The 12,660-nt window shown below is 43.1% G+C and overlaps 1 protein-coding gene across 1 annotated transcript in view; it reads right to left on the bottom strand.

Moving 5' to 3' along the window:
- SCUBE1 (signal peptide, CUB domain and EGF like domain containing 1) overlaps positions 1–7,630 on the bottom strand; it is a 254,966-nt gene extending 247,336 nt beyond the window's left edge. Inside the window, exons 1-3 of the mRNA XM_030041173.2 lie at positions 7,505–7,630; positions 6,659–6,870; positions 1,306–1,372 (exon numbers count right to left, since the gene is read on the bottom strand). Coding sequence (XP_029897033.1) covers positions 1,306–1,372; positions 6,659–6,688 — 97 coding nt within the window. The 5' untranslated portion in view covers positions 6,689–6,870; positions 7,505–7,630. The remainder of the gene's footprint in view (positions 1–1,305; positions 1,373–6,658; positions 6,871–7,504) is intronic.
- Between the last annotated feature and the right edge of the window lie 5,030 nt (positions 7,631–12,660).

The raw sequence follows: 12,660 nt of genomic DNA, 5'->3' as shown, positions 1-12,660 counted from the left end.
CAACAGACACTTGAATGAATGGCAAAAGGACTGGTGGTACCTCTAGCATATGGCACTTATCAGATGTGTTAAGGAAGGCTTGATCTTGTAATTTAGTGGGCAGGAAAGCAGCTGAAGCTGAGTGGTCCTAAGGCTTTCAGCTCTCTGCCCACTTCCCATCTGTTTCAAAATCAGGACCCAGCAGAGAATACATTGCAGAATAATCACGTAACTGATCACACAAAATTACATGGTGCCTCCCCAATGAGCTGTATCCTATTTTGATTGTAAAACCTTTGGGAAAACACAGCAGATGCTGAACAGGTAACTGAAAGGGACAATGAAAAGAGGCCTGAATATGATTGCTACTAACATTACAGCTGTACAACTTACTACACCAGGGGTAATCAGATCTCATGTTCTGGGCAGAAAGCTGAGTCCTGCACCACCTAAAGTGATATTTACCTCAGTTCTCTTCAGCCTTAGTTAGTCATGCTGTGGCTAGGTAAACTTATCCAACTTCCTTTGAAGCATCATGTCCTGACAGCTGCTAGGAACAGGATATCTGACCTGATAGGTATAGTAAATCCTAAATTCGTGGAAAGGCCTTGTTTGAGCCTACTCTTTGGTATTTCCTTTCCTACGGAAATGGGCAGAACTGTCAGCCACCTTGGAAACTGCAATTAATCCAGCATGAGGGGCTCATTGCCATAACAAAGATGCAGACAAAATTGGTTTTTCTTCTCAGCATGTCTACTATTCAAACAATTTGGTCAAGCCACACACAGTAGGTTCAGCTTTGAGCTTCAAGCCAGAAAGTGCTCCAAGGCTGTGCTCTTGACCGTGATGCCTACTATAAAGCGCTGTACTAAATAAATATCCGACATGTATCCGGGACATATTCACTGGAAGGATCCCAAAGTGTTTTGCATGCTATATATAGGAATCACTTCATCTGTCACCAAAATGTGGTTACATCTGAAGGGAAAGGGAGGGCAGAGAACAGAAACACTGCAGCAATGATGTGAAAAATAGATCAACTAATTTTAAAGGCAAATGAATTGTCATTTCTTGAGCCCAAATCACAGCCTTTGAATCCCACTTATTTAACAGATGTCATGAAAATCTTCAGTGATGCCCTATTGTCAGGTTCTTGGCTCCCTATTACTGCTGAAACACAGCAGTCTTGCGCAGCAGCTCTGATGTGCATTTGTCCTTTAATCACAGTACCATTTTAAATATAATTGGGAACACCAGGAGGACTTGGCATGACACAAAGTCCAAACACTGGAGATAAGGCAGCACAGAAGACTGATAATAAATTACCTGACAACAGACATCCCTGTAGTTCCGGTGCTTCACAGTCACTAATATATTCATCCTCACAGCAACCCTGTAAAATAAAGATAATCAGTTACACAGAGGAACCAAAGGCTCAGTAATACTCGCATCCTCCATAGCCAGCAGCTGTTCTTCAGATGAGACCACAGTGTCACAGCCTCATCAAGGCCTCTGGGCAGAGGCTGAAGACTGGCCCTTCCCTCTCTCTGGGGACTGGACAAGCCCCACCAGGGTTTGGGACCTCAGTTGCTCGGGCCTAAAGCACTCTCAGGGTCATGGAATAGGACCGACAAGGTGCAGTTCAGTGGCTTCACTTCTGGCTGTTGCTGCAGGAATGAAGTGTGTTCTAGGACATCTTCCTAACAGCTGCTAGGCTGTCCCCAGTATTTGAGTTCCTGTTTACCATCAACCATGGAGCTGGAGCTCTCCTTTGGCTAATGCCACAAACTCCGTCTCACCCTGGGGCATCTAACCCTCCCTTCAGCTCAGCTTAACAGCTCTCATTGGGAGTGAAGCATTTCCAAAGCAGCAAGGACAATGCTAGTGTTGGAGAAGGAAGCCAGTGGCTCACCAGAGCTTTACACCATCCATGGTTTCAAACTGCTGTCATTCATCTTCTACCTATAACCATGTTTCAAAGGGACTACACAGGTCACAACTCTGGTAATTAGTTCTGGTGCTTTTCACCCTGAAGTTACAAGTTCACTGTCTCCCTCAGTTAAGGCTGAAAACCACCCTTTGGTGCTTTCACTGACAGGCCTGTTGGTTGCAGCACAGTTCTGCCTGTTTCACTGGAAAAAGTTTTTTTAATAGAACAGCATTGTTTGGGTGCAGCAAGAGTGGGGCTACTACCTGGGGAAGACCAGGAGACAACACAAGGTGGGTGGTGACCTCACCAACCAGGCACAGTCCCCCAGTACCAGACACAGACAAGCAGAGCAGGATGGTGACAGCAACAGGTCCTCCCCAGCGAGCATCAAGCAAGGTAACAAGGCAGGTCCAAGGTCAAGCTAGGAAATCCAAACACCATGGGACCAGCACTGCAGACAGGTAACCCAGAAGCACAGCCTAGGTTGGGACTGAAGGCACAGCCTAAATGGGCAGATGGTCTCGTGGGGGCTCCAGGTGAGGCCAGTCAGGGCCACCAAGGCCCACAGTATTATCCTGGAGTGACTACACCTAGTAGTGTTCTCAGGGCCCTGACAAGCATTTTGGTTGAATGCTTCCCAAAGAAGTGTGTTTTCATAAAAAAACCTGAAAGCTTTTCACACAGATCAATTTTGGAATTGTAGTGTTGAAAAACATACAAAGAAAATTTCTGCATGTGATAAAAATGCACTACAATTTTTAAAGCTTTTACTTCCAACAGAATTTTATGAGGGACAGAAAAATATAAAATATTCCTCCTTGCCTTTCCCAAGTAGACGAGAGTTGCACAAAGCAAATCTAGCACTGTGTTGGATAGAAATGATGATGAAGAGAGCAAGATCTTTCTTTCCTATCTCCAGAAGACCAGATGTTAAGTCAGTGAACCTGTGAGAATAGTCTGAAACCCTCAATCTTACCAGGAACGTAGGATTTGCCACACTGGATCAATTAATTGACTCATGAAGTGAGAGGAGTATTTTTGCAAATACACGGTGCTGCAAAGGAGCTGAGAAAGCTTACTTGGAATCTCTCCTGTGAAGTGAACTTTGGAGGCAGACTGATACCTATTTCAGAACAGTATGAAAGAAATACATGCTGCTCTTAGCAATGAGATACCTCTTCTGTAGGATAAAGCTAGCAAGTTATAAATTATGAATTAGCTTGCATTTTTAAAAAACAATGAAAGTGAAAATCTGTCATTTCTCTGAAGGATACACTTAAATTCAAACACTTCTGACTGAAGCAAATACGTAGTTCAAATCTTCCTGGCTTGTCCAATCTGCTTTATTAAAGCATTTCTGTTTCCTAGCAAGCTACTCTAATACAGGCAGTCCAGGAAAGTCACATGCAGTTGAATTTAGTGAAGATGTGGGTTTTCACATGTCCTTCAATATTTGCAATTTTTTTTTCAAAACCCAGCTTTTGGGGTCATGTGAACATGTGAAAAATATCAACTTCTATTTAGAAAAAGGGAAAAAGGAAAAAGAAGTAAGCTTTCAGCCCCTGTGGTTGCAATGAAACATTTTGAAAATATGGATCATAAATTCTCACAAGCTTGAAAACAAACAAAAAGAACCTTATATTTATTATTTTAAAAATTTAATTATTCTTAAGCCAATCACATAATTTGGGGAGCGGGGTGGGTGTCTGCTCCATGATATTTGAATGCCTGGTTTCGAAATGCTGGACTTTATAGTATTATTATTTCCTACCTATTTTATATTTATAGCATTGAGGCCTAAAATTCCAAGTTTCAGCAGAGTAGAATGCTTTCTTCTCCTGAGGTGATAAATCCCTGAAAATAATGGAAATACTGATGGAACTTTAACTATACTGTCTCAAATGAGACACCATGATTTTTAGTTTCTAATTAAATGTACATTTCTTTCAAAATTGGCTCTTACATAACTTGTAAATCATTTTGGTGGCAGCTCAGAGGGAAATAAGGGGAATGTTAATCTTGGCAAGGTTCATCTTGGCAAGAAAAAAAGAATCTTCATCTGAACTTAAAATTCTTAAAACCTCTTATCCAAACAATGTATATACTGGGTAAAAGAGTTCTTTAGAAGAAAAAAAAAAAAGCATCAGCCAGTTTAAGCTTGCAAACAAATTGACAGGTATTCTGCTGCCTCCCTGTGGACGCTGGGATGCCTTACCTAGAATTTCTTTTGAAAGCAGGATCAAGTGCAAGAGCATTTTTAGTTCAAGCCAATTTGCAAGAGTATTTCTAATTACCTGTCCAGTTAATAAGTACAAACAATGCACTGGAGCAATACAAATGAATGCTGAAGGATGTCAAAGTACTCACTGGTCAGCCCACAGGAGGAAATGCCGTTAAGGTACACTCTGGTGTGGGTGGCTGCACAGTCCCCAAGCTCTGTATCTGTTCCTGGACTAGAGGCTAGGATTGCACTTTGAGCAACCAAGGAATTGCTGTGGCATCCTGCTACACATTCCCACTACTCCTTAACTAAGATTAAGAAGGAAAAAAAAAAAAAAAGTTTTCTACTCGTTTAGCCCCAAACCTGCTCTCTAGAGAGTTAGTGCAGCTAGGGAAGCAGTAACCTGGCACCAGTGCCGTGTTAGATGGGCTCAAACTGCTATGAAAATGTAACTTCCACTTTGGGTGTCCCTCATCCCTGTAGGGCACAGCAATGTGCATTTCTATTCTGTGCCACTCCTGAGGAAAAACTATGGAGACAAATAACTCTGACCCTTCACCAAAGAAGGAAGACAATGCTCATTTTACAGAAGACAGTAGCACAACCAAGAGGTTCTGGAGAAGCCTTTTGTAGGGAGTGAAGCATGGTGTTGCCCTGGAGTGACCAGGCACAGAGCAACCGCGCAAGGAGATGGGACACCAGCTGTGCTTCTTGGCTAGCACTAGAGGAGATAATGAGCTACTGTTGACTCAGCAAGCACTGCCTGCCAGAATAAGGTCATGTCAGCAGGTCAGCATTGCCCTGCCTGCCCTTCTTTAGCACTGGAAGGACTGATCAGATCTTTGTTGTTCCTCAGCTCATATTTCTGCTTCCCAAATTTCTTCAGCAACTGGCACTCTCACTGCCATGTGACCCAGATGCAATGGAGCCTTCTGGCACTTCAATTGGGGAAGAAAGAAGAAATGGTGATCAGATAAGATTGCCTCTTTGGCACAAAGAGCCTTAATCTGTACTTAGCTCTTTGTCATATCTCTGACCATGCTTTCTTGTTTTGCTTCTCCCTTTCCCTGAACTTTTTTTTATTCCTGTGAAGGTGGCACGTTCTCACAGGGAGCTACTTGTTCTGTCTAGGATGGCCACATGTCCAGGGCTGACCTGGACAGTCCTGGAACAGAGGTTTTACTTAGTGACCACAGTCCTGCTGAGTTCCTAATTACAGAAAGAGCAAGAAGGACATGGGTTCTCACCTGATTTACACCCTACATGCTGATTATCTGCATTTACTCATCCAGACCAGACGTCAGTTGAGCAAGAGATGGAACACCAGCAATGGCTCTATTTTCCACTTCATGTAACTATGGAAGCCAGTTGGCAGGATTTTTTTTTCCTGCCAAATTTCTCACAGCTTTTTTTTCTTCTGTTGAAACCCTGAAAGGAAATTTCAATTTGCAGATTTTGACCAAAAAAGTGAAACAACTTCCACAAAACAGCAGACACTTCAGGGAAGGGGAAAAGTTATCTGAAAACCTAAGAAAAACACTACTATAATTCCTAGTACCACTTTTATTTGCTATCTTACATCTGTCTTTCTTGCAGGAAGAAATATTTTTAGGGGAAAAAAAAAAGGATTTTTGGAGGGGATTTATTCCAGTTCTGTGCTCTCTAAACCCCTTCTTCTCAAAGAAAAGGGCACAGAACTCAAAATAGAGTGTGTGGGAAGAAATGTTCTGTCACCATTTTTCTTCTTCCATGGAATAAAAAAGAAAACGTAACAAAGTAAGTAAAGAGCAAAAAGTCCTCTCATTTACTTTCTTCTCACCCATTCTCCATCAAAAAAAATTTGGATCACAACCCTTCTCTCACATTTCAAGCAAAACAAGGAAGGCAAATCCCTTTTCCGAGGGAAAAGATAAATTATGAAGAAGAATGGGTTTTGGTGTTTTCTGTTGTTTATGCACATTTTCACCTGTGGGTAAGGAAAAAGAATGGAAAAGTTTTAAAAAAGCAGGAATTCTGCCCCCTTTGCCAAGTAGAAGAATATGACTATTTTTAATGAGTCAAATGTTCCTGTTTTTTCAAAAGCCTCAAACACTGTCTCAAAAGCTTAAAAAAAATCCATAAAATATTTACTTTTTAACGCATCACTTCTGAGGCTGCAATAGTGATTAATGAATGACCTAGAAGAAGATGCCACCTAATGACCGATCTATAGATCGAGTGAGCAATCTACCTATGTTTTTATCTGTCTGTCTACCTACTTATCACGCATCTGAGTACTGCCCCGATACAGGCGTTTATTCAGCCTGTGGCTGTCAGATCAGACTCTGTGCTTAGCATTTTCACCCAAATATTAAAACTAACGGGCATAAGGATTGAAAGCTTGGTAGAGTGGTAGAGATAAACTACTATGACTGTGTGTAGTGTGGTCTTTAGCAGAAATACTTGAGTGCATCTTTAAGTCTTCCAGGGCTGAGGATCTGAGCAGTGCCACCCTTCCCTCCACTCTCCCAAGTATGATATACAGTTACCTGAAGAGCACAAACAGGCAGAGGATGCATGTATTTCCTTTCTTTGGAAGGAGGGCATTAAACTACGGGGCTTCTTTTCTCAAGGCCCCATTCCAACGTAGGACAATCTGTTGGATCCCAGTTGTAACAGCTGAGTACAGGGCCCATAGTTTAGGCAAACAACTGGCCGGCACATCGATGGGAAACCGAGGCAGGCAGTTTTTCCAGTTAGCCTGAAAGGAAAAGGAAGAAACATGTTTGGGCTGCAGCCTGTGTGTATTAGAGTTCATTTGTCCCCTCTCCTGCCTCTTGGGAGGGGAAGAAAACGGCTCGGTGTTTTTCTTCACCCGCGTGCGTATCCACCTGGAGAACTTCTCGTCCCCACCACGTTTTGCCCAACTGGCGCTCAGGCAATCGGGTGCTTTGGAGCAGAGGACGAGAACGACCGACCCGCGGGGAAGATTCCCACGGAAGCAGCTCGCAGGGGACGCTGCTCCCCGCAGGGGACGCTGCTCCCCGCAGGGCTGCGAGCCCCTCGAGCGAAGCCGGGAGGAGACGTGCGGCACAGCTGTGAGAAACGCCGCAGCCGCGGCCCACTCGTGGCGAGGGACGCCGGGGCCCGCCCGCACCCGGGCTGACGGCCAGCCCGCGGAGGGGAAAAACGGGCGCGAGGAGCCACCGCGCCCTGGAACCAGAGAAAACGCGTGCACAGAGGAGCGAAACCCGCCGGGCTCTGCCCTAAACAAACCCGTGGTTTTCCACCCGCGCCGCTGCCCCGCGGCTCCCCGACGAAGCGCGAACCTGCGGGCCGCGGCCCGCCGCCGGGGATCGCCGACGCGGCGCGGCCGTCGCTGCCGCAGGGCTCACCCTTCCTCTTGACGTCGGTCGCGACGAGCCGGGAGGCGCCCGCCCGCCCGGCCGACCTCCCTCGCTGCCGCTGACCAAACACGCGAAGGCGCCTTCGGGGGAAGCGCGGGAGCCGCCTCACGGCCCCGGCCGCTGCCCGCCCGCCGCGAGGCCGGGGCGGCGGGCTGAGGGCGGCGCGGCGCTTCCCGCCGCCGGCCACGAGGGGGCGCCGCCGCCCGCCGCTCGCCTCAGCCCCGCGGCGAGGCCGGGCCCGGGAGGCGGCGGGGCCGCGGCCGCCGCGTGAAAACCCGCCCCGTGAGCTCGGGTTTTGGGGTGAGGTGGGTTTTTTGGTTGGTGGTTTGGTTTTTTTTTGTTCCCCCCCCCCTACGTAAATCCTTGCTGCGAGACGGGGGCGGACGGGAGGGGGCCTTTCCCGGCCCGGAGATCCTCCCGCCTCTGCCCCCGCAGGGTGGGCGGCGGGTGAGGAGGAGGCAGCTGCCCCTTGAGGTGTTCCCGACCAAGTATCTTGAAGAGCCTGTTTAAAAAAAAAAAAAAAAAAAAAAATCATCAGTTTGGAGGGGAAATGTCTTAATTAAACACACGTTATTTACATATTTTTCTTATTTTTACCTTGGTCCCAGCAAGAACGTATGATGCAAACACTCACCGAGCCATCACCGCGCTACAGGAGACGAACTTCTCTTTTACTTCAAAAATGATTAAGAGTAGCTATTTCTGAATTCGATTGAAACAGCTTTTTATATTTTAATGAAAAAAATCGACATTTTGACACTTCAGTCTAATAAGAGAGGATTTCTGCGAGTACTACTGTCTTGTTTTGAAATAACATGAGTAATACATAGAAAAACAGAAAGGCTGATAAATGAAGCCTGTGAAGCAGATCCTTGATTTTTTTCCCAAAGTGAAAAAGATCATTTCACTCATTAAGTATTGATTTAAATTAAATTGATTTGAATTTAATGAACCAAATTAGATTTTTCTGAAGTAGTTCTGAAGTGGCAAATTTCTGGCCAGCTCTGTCAGTTTTGCTACATCTGTGATAGTCTGCAAATTTCTCAGTTTCAGGGAATGTTCCTTTATTTCTTAACACTTTTGAAAGTCTGTTTCTCTCTACCTAAATAAGAATGCATTAATTATGGTTATGCTGAAAAGAGTGGTGGAATACAGGCTTCCATGCTTTCTCTGTTTCAGCTCTATACATTTCCATCCATAGGTTTACACATCTACATGTACAGATGTGTTCGGAGCAGTTCAGGCTACATGGAATTTCACTGAGATGGGCGGATTAAAAAGTCACAGCTCCCACTTCACCTCTCTGCTGAAGTAAGTCTATGCTTCCATCCCCGTGTAGTGAAGCACGCCTGTACCCATGCTTGCTCTCAGCAATGCTACTTTTAATGACCTCAAGCCGCTCTACAGAGAGTAATCACTAAATTTACATAAAACTGTTTGGAATTTTTGTTCCAAACCTTTCCTGAAATAAAAAAATATTTCAGAGAGAAAAATGTTGCCAGAAAAAAAATCATTCAATGCACTGATTTTTCAGCACAATCCTAAAGAATTCTCCAAGAGGTTAAAACCACTGAGTTGAATGAGTTTCTTATCTTCCCTTATTCCTTTTAAATAAACATATACCTAAACCAAAAGAGTATCTGCCTACAGGAAAATATTAAAGAAAAAAGCCTGTTTTTTAACTCGCCTTTGATTTTCAAACCTTTAGAATTTCTATATTCAAACTATTCTCTGCAATCACAAAAGCTGAAAACCAGCCATTTTTGAGGGGGGTATATAATCATGATTCCAGCAACTGAGGCACCAAGGAAAATGCTACATGTTGTGATGAATTGCAAGAGAGAGCAGCCCTTGTGAAGGGACGCTCAGATGGTGAAGAACGGCAGCAAAAACTGCAGCAGTAATCTGCTTCACTGCCAGTGGCTGAGGAGGCAAAAGTCAACGAAGAGACGACGGACACAGTCCAGTGTCCACAGAGTGTGTCCCCACACAGGGTGCCTTGGGCTGGCAGTGGGACAAAGCCCCCGCAGGGGTACGACGGGCAACTTTGTTCATCACCAGCTATTTCGCACAGAGCACTATAGTGAAGGAGGTGGCCCTAATGCCTGTTGCTTCTCAGCTACTGTTTGCTAAATTGCCCTCACACTTTGCAGGTATTTATAAGCACCGTTGTTTTCAAGTGGGGCTGGGGACCTCTGTTCAGAAGAAATTAATACATTATTTAATTTGGAAAGCGTACTAAATTCCTTTTTTAGTTCATTACACTTCACTCCCCAGTGAAAGCAGCTCTGTCATTACTCAGTCAAGTAAGACTGCTTTGATATTTACCTGAGCTCAAAGAATGCCATTTCTCAATCTTACTAAAGACGACAAGTAATAATTAGGAGGGGGAACACTGTCTGAGGAATAAAGGATAATAACAAAGGCAGCATTGCATCTGTTGTTAAAATACTGAAATAAAATAAGACTAGGCTTGTACCATCCCATTTTCTTTTACAAATGGTATGGATTTAAGGCTGATTAATCTCATGTGGCGTTATCACCATCTTCCTTAAATGAATGTTCTTGCCAGGTCAGGTTTGGGAGATGAAAGGAATATGTTTATTTTTAAATTTCTGTCACAACAAAGTTAAAATAACATGGGTACCTATGTGCGCACCTTCTAGTGAATCACGTATCACACTCATCCACTGCCTCTGCTGGAATCCTTGGACAGAAAAAATGATACTTTTACTGCGATCATGGGCTGTTGGGAGAATAATTCCAGAGGAAGGCAGCGTGTTTCAAGAGAATAAGGAACAGGGGAGGCCGCAGACCAGAACCCAAGCACTGGCTCTGTTATGTTCCAGGTACGAGGCAAACACAGAGGTACTCCTCTGTGACTCTGTTCACTCCTCATCATTTGTCATAACTATTTTATCACAAACTCTTTGAATGCTGAGACTGTTCCTCCCCATGAGTACACAGAGTGCCTAGGATGGTGGAGTTTTAATATCAGCCTAGGCTTCTATGGTCTACTCTAATGCAAATGATAAATGAAAAGCTTATTGTGTCTTCACACTGAAGACAGTGCCTCAAACACAATAATGATAAATGCAAAACAATCTTTCTCATTTTATGCAGGTCTCTCTTTGTTCTGCCAAAACCACAAACAAAGCAAGAAAGAAAAAGAAGGTAAAAATAGCACATTTAGTATTGCATTCCTGGTAGGGCTTTGATGACAACCACACACAGTGGATTATATATACTTCACTTCCCAGCTAATAACACAAACCATTCATTCCTTTCCAACAGACTATACATTCCAAAAATATTTCATGTATGTTTAATAGACTGATTATTTCCTCCATCATGTTACTAAAGGCAAATTAAATATACCTAATAATCCCTTCCATTTCTATAGTCCCTTTCATCCAAAGGTCCCAAAGCATACTACAGTTGTTAATTTGCCATGAAAAACACCCTGCCATGGAGCTGTGTGAATAAATGATTTTGGTAGCTGAATCCAATATACTTTTTGGTTTCAGTATGACCCACAGTAACACTTTTGGCTTTAGGGAAAGGGAAAACATTCCTTTTCAAGTGAAAGGAAACATTCTGTTTGACCTGAAGTGTTACATTTCTGAAAAATGAAAATTTGGAAAGAAGTGGCCAGATTCATAAGGAAAGTTGTTCAAATAAAATGGAGGTTATTATATGCCCTTGCATAGTTTAGTGTCTAGTACAGTTTTGGAGAAAAAGGAAAAATAAGAAAGGGGGTTTGAAGATGGGTCTATTTCAAAAAATTATCTTCTCTTTAGTTAGGGCTTTTCCAGAAAAGCGGAGAATCCATTAACTTCCCAAGAGCCAGGCATCAGAGGTATGAACTCAGGTTTGCCCCACAAGTACTTCAGGTAAAAGACAGAAACTTTAAGGGCACATCTGAACATTGCTTAGAAGTCCTTTGTCTTGTAACCCTAATCACTCAATTTCTCTCCTATTTAGATATATTTTTGCCTGTTCCAGTAGTTTGTTTATTCCCCCTTTTCCTCCTCCCCCTAGAAAATGTTTTCGCAGGGGAAAAAACTTCATTCTATTCTTCATTCAGTTCCTTTTTAGTTGAAGTAAATCAAGGCATAAGAAGATAGCATGACTTGAAACAAGTCACTAAACTCAGTGCAAGTTTTAACATTAACATCAGTGCAAGTTGGACAGCATCCAGAATCACTTCTTGGCAGACCTGAGACTAGACCCGGGAGTCCTCCCTTGCAGCCTTCTGCTGTGACCTGGCTGCAGCAGAGATGCCTTAGCACAGTTGCAGAATTAACAGGTTTAGGTTTTGTTATACTTTCATTTGTATAGCAATAATTACTATTCATTTTGTAGATGTTCTTTTATGTGGTTTAACATTATGGGAAGTAATGAAACAAAATTAAGGATAGTAATTAGGAAAAATGTAAACAAATAACAAAATAAAGAAGCTGGAAATTATTGCTTAATATACATGCAGAATGTAGTATGAATTTTGTATACAAAGCCCCAACTTTGTAAAATCTTCTGACTAAGCATCCCTTTAGTGGATTTAATTTTAGTATGTATGCAGCATGTTTAATGACATTTTCTCTCAGATGCTATTGCTTTGTGATTTGGGTGTTTTAAAGATTCATTTATCTTCTAATTCTAGTTGTTCCAGATCCATAATCAGGGTCCTTCTGTTAATCTGGGCATGGTGCAAATGCTGAGAAACAATCAGACCCTGCCCCGTGGAGCTTGCATGAACACTGTAATTCCATCTTCTCGTTTTCTTTTTTAACCCTGCATTTTAAATACTTCTCTTGTTATTGTCCATATTTAGACAAAGCTAGTTCTGTAATTCATTACATTCACAGTAAAATCTAAACAACATGAAGGTTACAATGTGTGCACAGATCTCTGTTATATTTTACAGTGTCCCATTACGAGTCATGCTTTCTTAGTGTAATTACACTTTAGCTAAAGCCCTAACACAATCAGATATCAGAGAGATGTTTTTATGCCACTGTCATTTCATCCACTTTAGAGAACTCACTCAAATCTTTTTACCTGCTACAGCTTTGGAAAGTTGTAGTGCACTGAGTTCTTGCCTTTGAAAGAATTTGCATCAGTGAAACCAAGTGGAAATTCTT

The sequence above is a fragment of the Aquila chrysaetos genome, chromosome 17 (genome assembly GCF_900496995.4).
Source record: "Aquila chrysaetos chrysaetos chromosome 17, bAquChr1.4, whole genome shotgun sequence".
NCBI lineage: Eukaryota > Metazoa > Chordata > Aves > Accipitriformes > Accipitridae > Aquila > Aquila chrysaetos.
Note: the sequence above shows the minus strand (reverse complement) of the source record. Positions and strands in the feature narration are given on the sequence as shown.